Source organism: Sturnira hondurensis, unplaced genomic scaffold (genome assembly GCF_014824575.4).
Source record: "Sturnira hondurensis isolate 20B ecotype Veracruz unplaced genomic scaffold, ASM1482457v3 Scaffold0008196, whole genome shotgun sequence".
Lineage (NCBI taxonomy): Eukaryota > Metazoa > Chordata > Mammalia > Chiroptera > Phyllostomidae > Sturnira > Sturnira hondurensis.
In genome coordinates this window covers 4,593,959-4,610,107 of record NW_028080827.1, presented here as the reverse complement: position 1 = coordinate 4,610,107, position 16,149 = coordinate 4,593,959, and the positions used below count along the sequence as shown (strand labels likewise).

Here is a 16,149-nt window from a genome sequence, read left to right as displayed (position 1 = left end):
ATTTACGGACGTGTGTATGATTGTTGAAGAAAAACATGCGCTGGGAAACCTCTCCACTACGCCACTGTCTAGAGAACAACGGTGTGGTTCCCCCACAGGCCCCTCTTCAGTTACAGTGTGCCACTGCCACAAACAGCCCACAGAGCAGTGAGCAGGCCATGGCTTTTTAGAGCCACAAATAGCCAACTGCCCAGGACTAGGGCAAAGAATATACATTCCTCACAGCCGTTTCACTTTGTAGAAACGGAGGCTCAGGAGAACAAAGCAAATTCCTTTTTTTTTTAATTTTTATTTTTTAAAGATTTAAAGATTTTATTTTTAGAGAGATGGGAAGGGAGGGAGAAAGGGAGGCAGAGAAACATCCATGTGTAAGAGATGCATTGACGAGTTGCCTCTCACACACTCCCAACCAGGGAGCTGCCCCATAACCCAGGCATGTGCCCTGACTGGAAATTGAACCAGTGACCCTTTGGTTCATAGGCTGGTGCTCCATCCACTGAGCCACACCAGCCAGGGCAGCAAATTTCTGAAATGCCTGTTTCAAAAGCGGAACATCAGACTGGAAACACCTCCCAGCATTAACCCTGCAGTCCTAACAAGCACGGATGACCTGGCCCACACTTCCCACCACTCACGTCCCGCCCTCTCCTGACAAGCCCCACAGGAGCAGAGAGTATGGGATAGTTTGTCTACCCTCTTTTGTGCCCTTCCCCAGCCCCGCTTTCTGCAGGGACCTCCGTGCTCCACCTGCAGGAGCAACGTCACTCCAAGCTCTGCAAATGTAGAGTGCTGCTAATTCCCACGTGTTCATCACCCAGCTTCAGCCATTATCAACACACAGCCAATCTCACTTGCTTCATTTGCACCCCACCTCCGCCACTTTTCCTCCCCTGCCAGATTATTTTAAAGTAAATTTCAATACTCACATCACTGCTTCACTCAGTACTTCCATGTCTATCTGTAAAAGATAAGGACTATTTTGAAAGTACAACTTAGGGAATTTTTAAAAAAGATTTTACTTATTTATTTTTAGACAGAAGGGAAGGGAAGGAGAAAGAGAGGGAGAAAAACATCAATGTGTGTTTGCCTCTCACACACCCCCAACCGGGGACCTGGCCTGTAACCCAGACATATACCCTGACTGGGAATTGAGCCAGTGACCCTTTGGTTTGCAGGCTGGCGCTCAATCCACTGAGCCACACCGGCCAGGACTAATTTAGAGAAATTTTTGAGTTCTGGATTAGAATGTATGGGCTCAATATCCATTCAGCCTCACTATTATTTGGTTCTTCTCCTCCTTTGGGCCTCTGCTCGAATACAATAGCAATGACTATCTCATATGATGGCCTACTGTGTGCCACACACCCATTTAGTCCTAATGGTAATGCCACATAGCAAGTAATACTGTTATCACTTTTGAGCAGTTAAAGAGAGACCAGGGCTTTGAGAGGTGAAGTCATCTGCCCAAATGGCGCAGATAGTGTGAAAGGAAGATTCAGAGACACATTTTGAATGGAAAAATTGTTTGCTGTGTAAGGAGGTTCTGCAGGGAACCCAAACTTTAGGAAGACTGGTGTGCAAAATATAAAACACAATGCTATTAAAAGGGAGAAACGCAAGATCGCCGAGTCCGCGGTTAGTCTGTTCACGGTGGAGGAGCCTCAGCGCTGGCCCTGAGGACGGCGTGTGCAGGGGCCGGCCCACAGCTTCACCCCACAGCCTGCAAAGCCTTCTGGTTGGGGAGTCTGCAAGTTACAAGACAGGCTTCAGACATCATGTATTTGGGGGGCTGGAGTTAGAGGGGGCAAGCCTTCTTCCCATTTATATATTTACTTATTTATTTTGGTTGTTGCTGAGGCTTATTTATCTCAGGGTGCAAAAATTCTTCCCCCTCCCACTCAGTACAAAGTATCTGTATTCGTTTCTATGGCTGCCAAAAGCAAACAAAAATAAAACCACAAATGGAGTAGATTAAACCACACAAATTTAATATTTTAACTTCCTTTAGGTAAGTCCATCCTCAGGCCACGGAAGTTCACATCTGTCCCACACCCAAAAATACATTCACCTCGTGCCAAGGTCCCCAAGGTCTCAACCTATTATAGCATCAACTCAGAGTCTGAAATCTCATCCGTTCCAAAGCCCCCAATCCATTGTCTGTATCAGGTGTGGGTGAAGCTCTGGGGAGGAGCCATTCTGGGGACCTGTGAACTGAGGGCACAAACCATCCGCTCACGAAGTGTAACAGTGGGACAGGCATAGGATGACAGTTAGAGGTGTTCCAGTTCAAATGGGAAGAAAATGGAAAGCAGAAAAAGAGGCATTTGTCTCAAGTAATTTCTAAATACAGTTGGACAAATCCCACTAGGTTTCAAGATCTTGGAATAATTTCTCGGACCTGTGGCTCCGTCCCCTGGGCCATGTTTCTGCTGGCAGGACATTCTCAAGAAGCTGGTGTGTCCCTCATTCATGTCATGGGGATTTACTTCATCAGACAAGTGTCTCATTCCCAGACCTTTGAGAGGTAATCCCACCTCTATTTTTGGCTTTTGCCGCCATGGCTGAGAGAACAGGCCTTAAGCTGTCTAGTGTGATGGAGGGCATTTGTGAGGCACATGCCTCATCTAAGAGCCTTTCAGAATGATTTTATACTCTGACCTTCTGATCTTTCAGAGGTGTCGCGCCCTTGGCTTTTCCTGTAGAGCATGTATTCCTGACAGCAAATCTTAATTTTAGCATCTTTTGAAATATAGACAGTCTGAGAGTTTTCAAAACTATCAAACCCTGTTTTTTTGCATGTGTAATGATTCTTTCCTCAGTTTCTGTCTTCCCTCTGATATTTTACTCCCCCCTGCAGTTGCAAGGAAGCCTGAGATGTTAAGTGTTTCGTTTTTCCTGGTAGAGGTGGGCAAAGGGAAAAGAAGGGTTGGAAATGAAGTTTGGGTTAGCTAACTCAGAGTTCAAATCGGTCCAGGGCCTGGCCTCTGCCTTTTTCTCTTGCCAGTCCGCAATTAGAATTGGATCCTGCTCCTGAGTCAGATGCCTCCTGATGACTGTACTCTGACCCCATGTCCAGCACCCACTCATTCCTTCCTGTGAGGTACCCCAAGCCCACGAACCACTCAGACTGCCATCAGCAGTGGCCTGGATGCACTTCCTGTCACTGCCTGATGCTGGCCTGGGAAGTACCTGGTCACTTCTCAGAGGCCTATAGACCCCACCAGTCTCATGCAGAGGACAGCACCTGCTTTTCCATGGGTCATTATTTTAAAATTAATTAATTAGTTATTTATTTTTAGAGAGAGGGGCAGGGAGGGAGAAAGAGAGGGAGAGAAACATTGATGCTCAGGAGGTATATCCATTGGCTGCTTATCACACGTCCTAACAGGGGACCTGGCTGGCAACCCAAGCATATACCTCGACAAGGAATCGAACCCACAACCTCTTGGTTTGCAGGCCGGCACTCAGTCCACTGGGCCACACCAGCCAGGGCTCCATGGGTGATTTTTAAGCTTCGTATGTGTGTATTATGTGTGTATAATAAAAGAGGATGATGGCCCACACTGACCAAGAATAATTTTATCCTATGTTGCCTTTACTGCACTTGATCTTAGCCAGAAGGCGGAGAAGCAACATCCTATCCTAGTGTTACAGTCCATCTAGGCAGATGGTCTTCTGAAAATAACATGACAGCAGAGGTGCTGCTGTCTCCCACAGTGTCCATTCCCCGCTCCTTCCCTAGTAATAGGCTGTGGTTTTGTGTGCGGCAGGCAGCCATGCGCTCAGACAAAAAGCTCCACTCTCAGATGAACACTTTATTTTCTCCTACAGCTTGGTGCAGCCATATGACTACGTTCTGGCCAATGTGTTGTCACTGGAAACACTCTACTGGGTTTCCAGGATGTGGCTTTAAAGAGAGCAGGCATGTTTTCTGTGTCCTCTCATCCATTTTGCTGCCTGGAATGCAGCTTAAATGGCTGGAGCTCCATCAGCCCTTTTGGGCTATGAGAAGAGAAATACTTTAAGGATGGCCAAAAGCTGATACTATGCCTGGACTTCCCACTTCCAGGGAAGTAAATTTTTTTTGTTTAAACCACTGTTCTTTTGGGTTTTTATGTTATTTGCAACTGAACCCGGCCCTAAGTAACTCATCTACTCTTTACCTGCGTGATGTCTAACTCTTTATATAGCACTTCCTAGGACATTATCTTGTTTTCCCAGGTGGGAAAACACCTGTTTCTAGCTGGTCCTGGTTCCAGGAGAGCCAGTTAGGGCCAACAGCAGCCATCAGAGGGCTGTTTACCTGCAAAGGTGGAAAACTGCAACAACTGTAAACGTTTCGGTCGGGAGGCAAAAGGAAGCATTGCTTCAGTGGCAGCTCTGGGGGACATGGACCTGCCTCCATTGCTGTGATGCGTGGCTCTGACTCTCACAGACTCACCCCTTCCACACCTGTCACTCCCCCATCCTCAAAATGCTCTTTTGGTCTCTGATAAGCGCTTCATATAAATATTGCCTTGTGGGCTTTTTCCCCCCTGAAATAGAGCTTCCACGGTGTTTTCCTCCCCTCACTGATGGGCTGTTGGACTCATCCTCAGGGAAACTTCTTCAGGAGTAGCTCTGCTTTGTGACAGAAATGGTACTCGGTGTCTGGTGCTATGGCACTCTGTTACCGCCTGCTCCGTTTTTGTTCCAAAGTAGCAATTGGCCTACATTCCCCCAGAGTTATTTCTGTCTGTTCCGTTTCCACCTGCCTATGCTCCCCAGCACACCCTTCCTCCACCCCAAATCCCACACTGGGTCATCTTCCAAGGCTGGACAGGCATTTTTGCCCAGGTCCCCTTCTCCCCGACTCCTCTAAGAAATCCTGGGGGGACCCGGCTAATACTATTGTGTCATGTCCCAGCCTGACCCAGCTCTTCCTTGAAGCTGCCTGTTCCTTCCAGGAAGCCCAGTCATGGCTGGCTGGTCCTTAAAAATTGGCATTTTTGGTTCATAGCAGGTGCCCTTGGAGCGGGGATGTCTCAAAGCAAAGGAGGCATATACCCCAGTGGTCGAAGCAGAGCCTTGCTTTCCAGGGAAATGATGTGAGGGGTTAATGGGGCTCTGATGGTTTAAGGACAATAATGCTTTTCTTATCAATTATTCATGCTTTTACTCCTGGCAATCCTGTGAGGTATTTAGGGTGAATGGTATAGATAAGATCTCCAAGGATTCTGAAAGAGAGAGCAAGCACTAACAGTTAGGGCCGAGTGTGAGTTAGGTTCTTGCATGTGCTGGCTGGTATCCCAGCGGGCAGGACATGCGGTTGGAGTGAGTCAGAGCTTGGTTTGACCCTAGACCTGCCCCTGACTGGCTGTGGGGCTGAGACAAGCCAGTAAACCTGGTGGCTTTCTGTGAACTCAGAACCTCCACTGTGGTCTCTCTTGCAGTGTGGAGAGGACAGTCCTGGGTCCTGGACTTGAGCTCTCTGGTGCCCGGGAGGGAGCAGAGCACAGTGGTCATGGCACAGGCTTTGCAGCCAGGCAGAGCTGCTGGAGGGGCCCCAGCATCAGTGCTCCGCCACCAGGGCCCCTGGGCCAGGTCACTGAACTTGCTCTGAGTCTCTGTCCACATGTATAAGGCTACGATGAAAACAGTCCCAGCCTCCAAAAATTATTATAATGATTTTGAAACAAGAATGCAGGTGTTAAAGGGAAAAACCTCCGCAGGCCTCAAATAGCATCAGTCAAGTTAAAAGCCCATGACGCCAAACCTAGATTTCACACCTGATCCAGTTGCAATTTCAACCTTTCCCAGAAACAGAATCTTAATCAACCGGTACGCAATGTTCTGGCCAAGCCCTAGTACGGAAACCTGTCTCACTGGCCCTCTCCATCCCCCATAGAAAGAAGGGGCAACCTACATAATAAAAATCCTTCCCCTTCCATTTCCTCCAAGAAAATATGTCCCCGCCCCCAAACAGTCCTTTCTTTTCTTTCTGGCTGATAGGCCCCTTACCTCACCCTGCATCCCAGAAAGACCCTCCATTTTGTAAAACCCGTGGGAGACCTTTCTCGTTGCTAGTTGGGATGCTGCCCAAATCATTTAATAAAATCAATGAGATCTTCAGATTATTTGGTTGATTTTTAAAAGATTTATATTTATTTATTTATCTTTAGAGGGGAAAGGAAGGAGAGAGGGAGAGAAACATCAGTGCATGGTTGCCTCTCATGCATCCCCTTCTTGAAACTGGCCTGCAACCCAGGCATGTGCCCTGACTGGGAATTGAACTGTGATCCTTTGGTCCTCAGGCCAGCTCTCAATCCACTGAGCTATAGCAGCCAGGGGCTGGTTGATTTTTTTTTTTAACACAGGTGAACTGACTCGCATTCCATAAATAGTAGCTTTTATTAATGTTATTTTCATCATTACTATTTGAAAAAGGTATTCTAATGCCCTGAAAAAAGGAGAAACTTCTGCTTTGCCCACCCACCTACCTGGAATAAAAACCCATCCAGCGAAGGGGCCTTTCCCCGGACTGCGGGGCAGTGTTTTAGCCCCGGCCTTCATGCTGAGAGCTGCCCCGCTAGGCTGGCCTTGAGGCTGTTCCCCAGCTCCCCAGGTGCAGCTCTGGGTTCTCTCACCCCCGTAAAAGGCCCTGGCAGAGCTGCCTAGGAGATACAAGGTCTCAGGGGTTCCCAGAGACAGCGGCAGCCGAGGTGGCCGTGGCTGCTTCTTACCTTATCTTGCCCCACCTGGTTCCCCTCCGCTCCAACCCTCCTGGGACTTACTTCACCCGAGGAATGTGGGCTGGTCTGAGCCCCTGGAGTGTGGTTGGTGAGGTGCACCCCTGGGCGCCCGGCTCCCTTGGGGACCCTCCCCTCCAGCCACAAAGACCTCTGCTAGGATTTATACCAGCCAGGTGGACTTCTATTGTTACAGGCCCACAAAATTGTTACAAAGTTATTTCTTTTTTGGACAATGTTGATGTTCTAATTTATGCAGATTTCTCTCTTAATAGCCTAGACAGGTGTACATAGACTGTAGGGGGTACGAGTACCAGTTTCAGGGGCAGGTGGCCCTTGTTCCAATGGCCTCCCTTTACACTGCCCGACAGGTACTTACGAGCCAGGCACTATGCGGAGCATGGTGCCAAGTGCTTTACCGGAATTGGAATGAGCTCGTGAACCCTCACAATATGTCCAGTAGAGAGCTACTCCTAACACCCGAGGGCATTCAGGCACAGAGTGGTAAAGTAACTTTCTCAAGCAGCGGAGTGTGGGGTTTGTGATAGTAAGGAGTGAGTCCCTGGGAGGGGAGGAGAGAGAAGGGGAAAAATGAAAAAGAGGAAGGTTACTTCACAGTCTTGCCCAGAGCCTGTCTGTTTAGCCCCAGGGATGTGCCTTACAGCTGATTTAACTACACCCGTCAGCTCTGCCAGGCAGAGGCATCTGGGGCCGGGAGAGGAGGTCAGTAAGAATTGAATGCAGGCAAGTTTTCTGAAGATGCAAAAGGGCCTGCCCAAGGGAAAACACATCCTAACAGGTTTGGCAGACAAGACGTGAAGAGGCACGTTATTTCTGTGGGGGAGCAGGAGGCCAGTGGGGAAGCCTTTTTGATTGGTCGCAAGCAACCACTTAATCCAGAACCTGTGTTTGGATCCCAGAAGAGTTCAGGCCACGAATGTCATGAACACACAGGAGCTGTTTGGAGCCTTATGGGCAATAAGATCATGAAGTCAGCGTCCCTGATTCCTGTGGTGGCCAATTTTCCAATGAACAGTTTAGGATGCAAGAGCCTTGGCCCAGCACGAAATGCAACCTTCAGCAGAGATTTTTCTGGTTTCTTCCGGTAAGTGATTTCCACATCCTCCCAGCATTTCAGCAGTTTCCTCTCCTTCATTCCTGAAAGAACCTGCATTTCCCCCTCCTGGCTCCCTGCCTGGCTTCCTGTGTGCTAAGCCTCTTGCAGTTGTCATCACGTCTCCAGAATGCATTTGATAGGTACAGGAAGTTGCACCAGATGGGAGATGAAACCAGCAATCAATAAAAAAAGAACTATGTTTCTAAGAAAAATGCATCACTGGCTTCCCACAGGAGTTATGTGCCATATGTCCTAATATCTGTAGAACAATGGATCTGATTTTTAGCTCTTCTGCTTGGCTTTCCTGGCCATCTCCGCAAAGGAGGAAATAGACCTTTAACCTGCTGCTGCCCAGCTGACTGCTGATTGATAGTAAATGTTCGCCTTTCCTTTTAACCCCTTCATCGGATATCACAAAACGGAATCTCTCCCTCCTCTCCCTCCAGTTTTATTTCTCCTGGCTACTAGCTTAGTGTATTTATGGTGCATGAGTCACCATGCTGCTGCCTGATTGGATAAAAACCAAGCACCCCTGAGCCCATCAGTCAATTACAGCTATTCTCAGCTTCATTCACAGATTTATTAGCTTGCACACACAGACAGAAATTCATTCAGCAATGTTCATTCATAAAAATTTCAACACTCTGCGTACCATCCCGCACATCTCAGCCTTCTGCTGCCCGTGCGCTCCCGCTGCCGACGGAGGCTCTGAGACTGTGCAGGAGGGAGGGGCGCTCTGAGCTCGGCGGCTGCGGGCGGGCGGACGGGCTGGGAGGGGGTCTGAGGAACACGGAGCTATCGCAAGTCCTTGAAATAATGCCGAGCAGCTCCGGTCACTAGTATTCCTGGCTTGTGGCCCGGACGGGGTGCAGGATGAGATCTTTCAAGAGAGGGCAGCCATCAGAATCAGCGAATGCAGGCAGAAGGCCCTTTGGCTTCTTTACATCTTTTCTATTTTTTCTATGAACAATCGTTGGAACAAATAAGGGGTTAATAGGCCAGTGGTTGCCCCGCCCTGTGGGAACCGGAGGGAGCAGGTTTGAAAGTTCCTGTGCGCAGAGGGGTGGCTGGAGGTGGGGGGCGCTAAATCATGCAGCTAGCTCCCTGCACCGCTGGCGATGCGGCGGGACCCGCTGGCCCGTGCTCGGCCGGTTCTGTGCCTAAGAGTTGGCCTTGAGTGATCCCCGCCTCTGCGAGCCTGGACACAGGCTTCCCCAGCAAGGAATCTGAGGCGAGAACACCGGGTGCTGCCGCCTGGGCCAGGGAGGGACTGAAAGCTGGGGAGGCGTTTTCCCTCTGGGCTGTCATCCCGAAGGGTTTGGGAGCAGCGCTGGAGAGGTGGCCTCCGAGAGTTGCACGGGGCGTCGAGGCATTTGTTTTCTGGACTGTGTATCTAGCAGACTACGAGAGGATTTATGCAACCGTATCCTGTTTCAACACTGCCAAGGCTATGCGAGAACGCGGTCAGGACAGCTTGGCAGGACTCGTGCTGTACGTAGGACTCTTCGGGCACCCAGGGATGCTGCACAGGGCCAAGTACAGCCGTTTTCGGAACGAGTCCATCACGTCCTTGGACGAAGGCAGTCCCGGAGGCTCCGTCGGGAGCAAGGGTTCACCGCAGCCTCCCTTCCCCGCCCTGACATCTCACTTGCCGGCTGAAGATGCCACCTTGGCGTCCCAGGAGAGCCCCACCCCACTGTGCACCTTGATCCCGCGTATGGCCAGTGTGAAGCTAGCCAACCCAGCCACCTTGCTGAGTCTGAAAAACTTTTGCTTGGGTACCAAAGAGGTACCGCGCCTGAAGCTGCAGGAAAGCCAGGATCCGGCTCCCAGCAGCCCAGCTTCCTCTGAAACCAGTCTAAATAGGTCGGGGTCTGCACCCCCGCCGCAGCAGGACGTGGTGAGGCACAGGACAACCGCAGTAACTCCTGATGTCTGCCCCCTTCCGGGCCCTGGGGCGCCAACCCCCGGGAGCAGGCAGGACAGGCACTTTCTGCAGCACCTGTTGGGGATGGGCATGAACTACTATGTGAAGGTAAGTCCATATCTATTCCCTTCTCTGCACTCCTAAGAACTCCTGGGGAACGGGGTGGCTTTTCCACTTTCTGCACGGGCTGCACATCATTTGACTGTGGACTAGCTTTGGACAAGACACCGTGCAGCTGGACCGAGGGAAGGAGGGGAGCTGGGCTTTCAGGTTCTGCAGATACCTGGCTTGTATTGGCCTTGGACAACTTTGATTCAAGGGCATGAGCTGGTGCTAACTTGCAGGGCAACTTCTCATAAGGACAGCTGAGTTGGGGCCTTCTTGTTCACCCTGGACCTAGCATTCTGACCAGGAAGGGTCAAGAATTTCAAATCTGATTAGTGACTGATACCTGGTAGGTAATACCGGCCATTGTATTTCTGTGCTAGAGGAATATGTGGTGTGTAAGGAACTTGAATTATTTAAAAACGTTAATTCAGCGTTTAATAAACGTTTCTCAAATCATGGCCAAGTCTGTATAGCCTTATATGAGGAGCTGGTCTGAGGTCTTCGGTGCCCTTTTTTGCCTTTATTGCCTGCAATGTGACAAGTAGGCCTTGTCTGTGAGCTGTGTGCAAAGTCAAGGTCCTTGCTGGCTTTGCATCTGGTCTTGCCCATTCCAGTTCTGGGGAAAAGAAGAAAAGATGACTTGGTGCCTGCCCTTCTGGAGCTCACATGTCAATTGGTATGTTGAGACCAATGAATGCATGTGAAATAATGAGAGAAATATCCTTAGCAATAGATATTTAGAAATTCAGAAACGGGGAAAGGTTGTGGTCTGGCATTCATTAGCACTAGAAACCCTTGGGAGAAGGTGCATCTTGGAAGAGAGGACAAAAATGGATTGGCAGAAAGGAGAAGCCTCCAGGCAGGGCAAGAGGTTGAGCAGAGCCCAAAAGGCTGGTATCACTGTGGTGGCTGCAGGTGAGCATCGCATAAGCTGGGCTTAACTGAAGAGAAGGGGGATGCTGGGGAGGAGCAGAGAGAGAGTGGCTGGTTCATAGTTGGTGCTCAAACAAATACCAGTTAGTAAAGGATAGGGGTCAAGGATAGGGGACCTATCCCGCTCCCCATGGATAGGTCTTGGGGAGGAGGGAGCGGTTGATGGAAGCTCTTAAGTGCTTGTGAGGAGTTTCTAAACACTGACTGGCAAACTGTGACTTGATGAAATTGGTTTCAAAAAGATCAACCTGATGTGGCTGGTGTGGCTCTGTGGACTGAGTGCCGGCCTATGAACCAAAGAGTCGCCGGTTTGAGTCCCGGTCAGGACACAGGACCGGGTTGCTGGCCAGGTCTCTAGCTGGGGCCATGGGAGAGGCAACCAATCTGTACCTCTGGCACATTAATGTTTCTCTCCCTCCTTTCCCCTCTCTAAAAATAAATAGATAAAATCTTTTAAAAAAGTCCAATTTGTGGATTTCTTTGAGATGGATTGAAAGCAGGGAAACATTAGAGATTGGAAGGCCAGTAAGAAAGATGCCCCGGAAGTTTAGGTAAGAAGAATGAAGACAGGGATGAAGGTGGAGGTGTAAGAAAGGAGATGAATGAGAGAGACTCTGAGAAGGCTCGGTTTGGGGGGACGGAGCAGTCATTTCAGGTCATAATACAAATGACAGAACAGACAACACTGATGCAGCAGTGGGCAGATTGGTGAGCTTGTTAGCGCTGTTGAGGGAAGTTGTGGATGACCACCGATGAAAGGGGTTGTAAAGAGTAACAAGGTACCTTCAGCCATAAGCCTCAGAACAAGATTAGTGATGCCAGTGATAGAAACGGAGTGAATTGGGGAGACTCATGTTATTTGCTCTTGACACGTTACATTTAGAGTAATGATATCTGAGTGGTACTCATTTGTAGGTTGGCAGTCATATAAGACTAGCAGTCAGGTGAGAAGTCTCATCTGAAGGTGTACATTTGAGAGCTGACCTAATAACTGCAGTACAGACAGGCAATCAAGATCTCTAGGAAGACCAATAACGAACATTGAAAGGGTTGCAAAGAGAGTAGGCTTGGAGCAGCCTCGGCAAATGGAGAACTAAATGTTCTTCCTTCTCTAAGGAAGATACATTTATGGGACACTCAGCTCTTGCCCTCCACCACAGTGACATGGATCATAGTAGAAATTGTTTCATGTATCTACTAAAAAAAAGTTCATGGGCACATTCTCGTTGGTCAGGCTTCAGTGTCTTCAGTGCTAGGTCCTAACAGGTCAGGCTTTGGTGTCTGCTAGGTCCTAACGGGAAAATGAGTGACTCTCCAAACCCATGGTCTTGGTGCCTGCCTTCCCATCACCTAGACATCCTCTACCTTCTAATGCTCATCTCCTTCCTCTTGTATTGCCTTCCGCCACCCCACACCCACACACCTGCCTGATTTCAAATGGGAAGAGAGTTGCTCTGTGATTCCCACTGTCCCTGGGCAACACCTCCACTGGCCTTTTACATGTGTAATGAGAATCCCAGCTGTCTTTTCCAGCGGTGAGAACTGACCCCAGGAAAAGTACTGGCCCGTGACCCAAGTGAGCCACACCATTTTGCTGTTAGTGACACAAGATAGCAGTTAACACCTCTGTCAGGATGTCAGAATACATGGAAGAGCCTACTTTGATACTTTTCATAGAATCCTAACTTTGAAAGATGTAAGGGTCTCAGAAGTTATCAAGTTCAATGCCTCTGTGGGGAAACTGAAGCCCAGACAAGTGATTTTTTTAAGGCCACACCGGAGCCCAGAGGACAGTTGGATCTAGAACCCAGGCCCCTTCTGTGCCGTTCTTTGCTCTTTCACTGCAGGTTTTCATCCTGGCTGAGATTCTCTTCCTCAGACTTTTTTGAGATGTGAAGCAATTTTTTAAAAAAACTGAAATGCCAACCCAATAATTTACAGTGGAAAAAAACCAAAATTGTGATCCTACATAGAAAAGCGCACACAGGAAGACTGAAACCAAAGGTTACTTGGTGATGATGGAATCAGGGCAGAGAAGGGAGAGAGATGTCCTTAATGGTGGGGCGGGGAGGGGCGGGCAGAGCATAGGGGCAAAACTTTGTGGGCAAAAGGCAGCTGCATATTCTACTTTCTTACACATCATACGACTGCTCCGCTCCCTGCCTGAACTCACTCGTTCATTCATTCACTCATTTGTTCAACAAGTATGTGTATTATGAGCTGATCACGTGACAGGAGCTGTTCCGGGCCCTGGGGACGCATGAATGAATAAAAGAGACCAGGTCTGAGCCCTGGTGGAGCGTGCACTCCAGGGAGGGGACACGGGCCCTGACTGAATAAACGAGCCAGTTCGATGCACCCCGTGTGGGAAGTGCTAGGAGAGCTGTACAGCAGGGGGTTCAGGAAGGCAGTGGTGGGTGCTATGTTTGGGGGACTTAAAAATGGCATAGTTCATTTTGTTTTCTTGCTTGTTTTATCTTCACAATAGCAACTGTGTCTGTCATCTGCTCTGACTTAGCATTGACTTTGAGTTAAATACGCTATTTTACAATGACTCTTCTTTTGGCCTTATGATGTAGAAGCAATTACACAGCTGAAGACACTTCATGAATCCCGAGCACCTATTTTTAAGTCATTTTTATTTAAGCTCAGGCTTTGAACCCCCTGAAGGTCTCAGGGAAGGTGAGTTAGTGAATCATTCTGTGATACATACTGGGCCGGAAATGGACAGCTAGGCCTGAGCAAAGTTGTGAGGTGGGTAAAGTCTATTCAGTAATGCCAAATGGTTTATTTTCACCATAAGATTAAGGCTTGTTTCTTTTTTTTAATATAATTTTTATTTAATTCTTGTTCAAGTACAGGTTTCTGTCTTATATTCCCAACGCTGCCCACCCCCTGCCCCATGCTCCCCGCCTCCCTCCCCTTTCCGCCCCCCACCCTTAGTTATTGTCCATGTGTCCTTTATACTTGTTCATGTGAGTCCATTCTCTTTTCCCCTCTCCCCTCTCCCCTGTTCATGATTCTCTCCCCTCTCTCCTCTGGACCCTGTCAGCCTGTTCCATATTTGAGTGTCATTGGTCGTATTTTGCTTGCTTGTTTGGTTTGTTTAGATTCCTGTTAACGGTGAGATCATATGATATTTGTCTTTCACCACCTGGCTTATTTCGCTCAGCATAATGCTTTCCAGTTCCATCCATGATGTTGCAAAGGGTAGTAGTTCCTTCTTCCTTTCTGAGGCATAGAATTCCATTGTATAAATGTACCATAGTTTTTTGATCCAGTCATTGACCGATGGGCATCTAGGTTGCTTCCAACTCTTGGCTATCGTGAATTATAAGGTCTTCCCAAGTCACTTCATCCATCAACAAACATCCACTTGGAGGTCTCCCAGGTGCCCCACATAGTCTGTGGTGAGTGTGGAAAACATATAGCGTGACCAGTGTGCTCATCTCTCAAATGAGAAGCTCATCTGTGCAGCCTTGAAGGCCCCCACCGCCCCCACCCCCCCGCGCCAGCATGTAATGACTCTCAGCTCCTTCCTCCACGTGGGAAGTATTTAAACTTTCCCATCCCCAACCCCCAAATTGCCTGTGTTCAAAGACTAAATTGAACCCCAATTCAAAGACTAAATGAAGCAGAGACAATGAAATTTACCCCAACTGAGCTGCTGCTACAGGTAGACACAGTAGTTCTCACACTAACCCTCCAAGGGAGGCTGTGTTCTCCACATGAAGACACTGAGACCCCCAGAAGTCTGTTATCCACCCTACACTTCAGCACATAAGTAGCAGGCAGGATGGATTCAAGCCCAGGTTTGTCTCCCCGCAGTGCTCGTCTTCCGGGCAGTCCTGGAGGTTGGTGAATGGAGTAGTGCACCCGCAGGACCACACTGTATGGGATACTTTGTGACAGGACAGCCCAGAGAGCTGGCTGTGTTGCATTCACTTGCATGATTTCAGTCTCCTCACTTCATCCCAGCCCAGCCCAACCGCTTGCTCAGACTGTATGAGTTTCCTAGGGCCGCTGTAACAAACACCACCAACTGGGTGGCTTATGACAGTGGCTATTTCTTCTCTTGTAATTCCAGAGACTAGAACTCTGATATCAAGCTATTTGCAGGGCCGTGCTCTCTCTGAAAGCCCTAGGGGAGGATCTTTTCTACCTCTTCTAACTTCAGGTGGGTGCCAGCAGTCCCCGGCCTTCCTTGGCTGGTAGACACATGAATAATCTATGTCTCCATCATCATGGCTTTCTCTCCTGTGTGTCCATATTCAAATTTCCCTCTTCTTATGAGGACACTAGTCACTGGATTAGGGCCCATATTAATTCAATGTGACTACATCTTAACTTGATTACATCTATAAAGACGCTACCTACTAATAAGGTCACATTCTTAGGTTCTGGGAGTTGAGACTTCAACCTGCCTCTCTGGGCAATATAATTCAATCCATAACAGCCCCCCCAGAACATTTATTGCCATGACTTTGCCCACATAGATGTTCTTGGGTGTTGGGCTCCTTGGCTTTTTACGCACATATGAATTTGTGTTGAGGTGTTTTCTTTGCTTCCTTTGTAAATCTCACAGTGTACTCATACTATCTATCCTTCCATGTCTAATGCCATGTCTCAATACTGAGCCAATAGATTAGCATTGTCTATTGTCTAGATGGGACTTGGCCCTCAGAGTTGCAGTGTTCTGTCTGCCCCAAGTATCTTTTCGGCAGAACAGCACGGGTCTAGGAGTGATGAGATCTAGGTTAGAGTCACCACTCTCACACCTTGAACAAGTCGCTTTACTTCTCTGGTCCTCATTTTCTCAGATTTAAAACTAGAAGTTCAAACAAAATGCTGTCTGAGATTTTGAAACTCTAGGTCTTCTTTTCCACTGGTTCTTAATCTGCTTCTTTTAGGATTTCTTGTGGTTAGAAAATAGATTCAGAACAGTTTCCTGAAGGAAATAATTTTTAACACCTCTCTGTTAACAGAGAGGAGAAGGAATGCCCTGAGTACCCTCTTCTTAACACTGAGCCTGCTTTATCAGTCAAGCAGAAAGGGGTGGGTTATATTGGCACAGGCTCAGGGAGACGGGAGTCAGGGTGTGGAACAGCAGGCGAGGGTAGGGTTGTAGGAGGGCAGAAGGTGGGCTGACCCGTGGGGCAAGCCAGGGTGAGTGATGGCTGCTGGGATCCTGAGAACTTGGCCTTCATCATGTGGTCTAGTCTAGGCAGGCCAGGCTGCGGCTTGCTGTCCAAGCTGAGGACTGTAGGGACAGCAGAATTAGTTAATCCTGCTGTATTTCCTGTAGACAAAGTGCTGAGAGGAAAGGCCCTGTCTCT

The 16,149-nt window shown here is 48.6% G+C and overlaps 1 protein-coding gene across 1 annotated transcript in view; it reads left to right on the top strand.

Moving 5' to 3' along the window:
* Window positions 1–8,683: 8,683 nt before the first annotated feature.
* The window catches only part of SHC4 (SHC adaptor protein 4), a 108,696-nt gene continuing 101,230 nt past the window's right edge, over window positions 8,684–16,149 (top strand). The window contains exon 1 of the mRNA XM_037054589.1: window positions 8,684–9,880. Within this exon, the coding sequence (XP_036910484.1) occupies window positions 9,296–9,880 (585 nt within the window). The 5' untranslated portion in view covers window positions 8,684–9,295. The remainder of the gene's footprint in view (window positions 9,881–16,149) is intronic.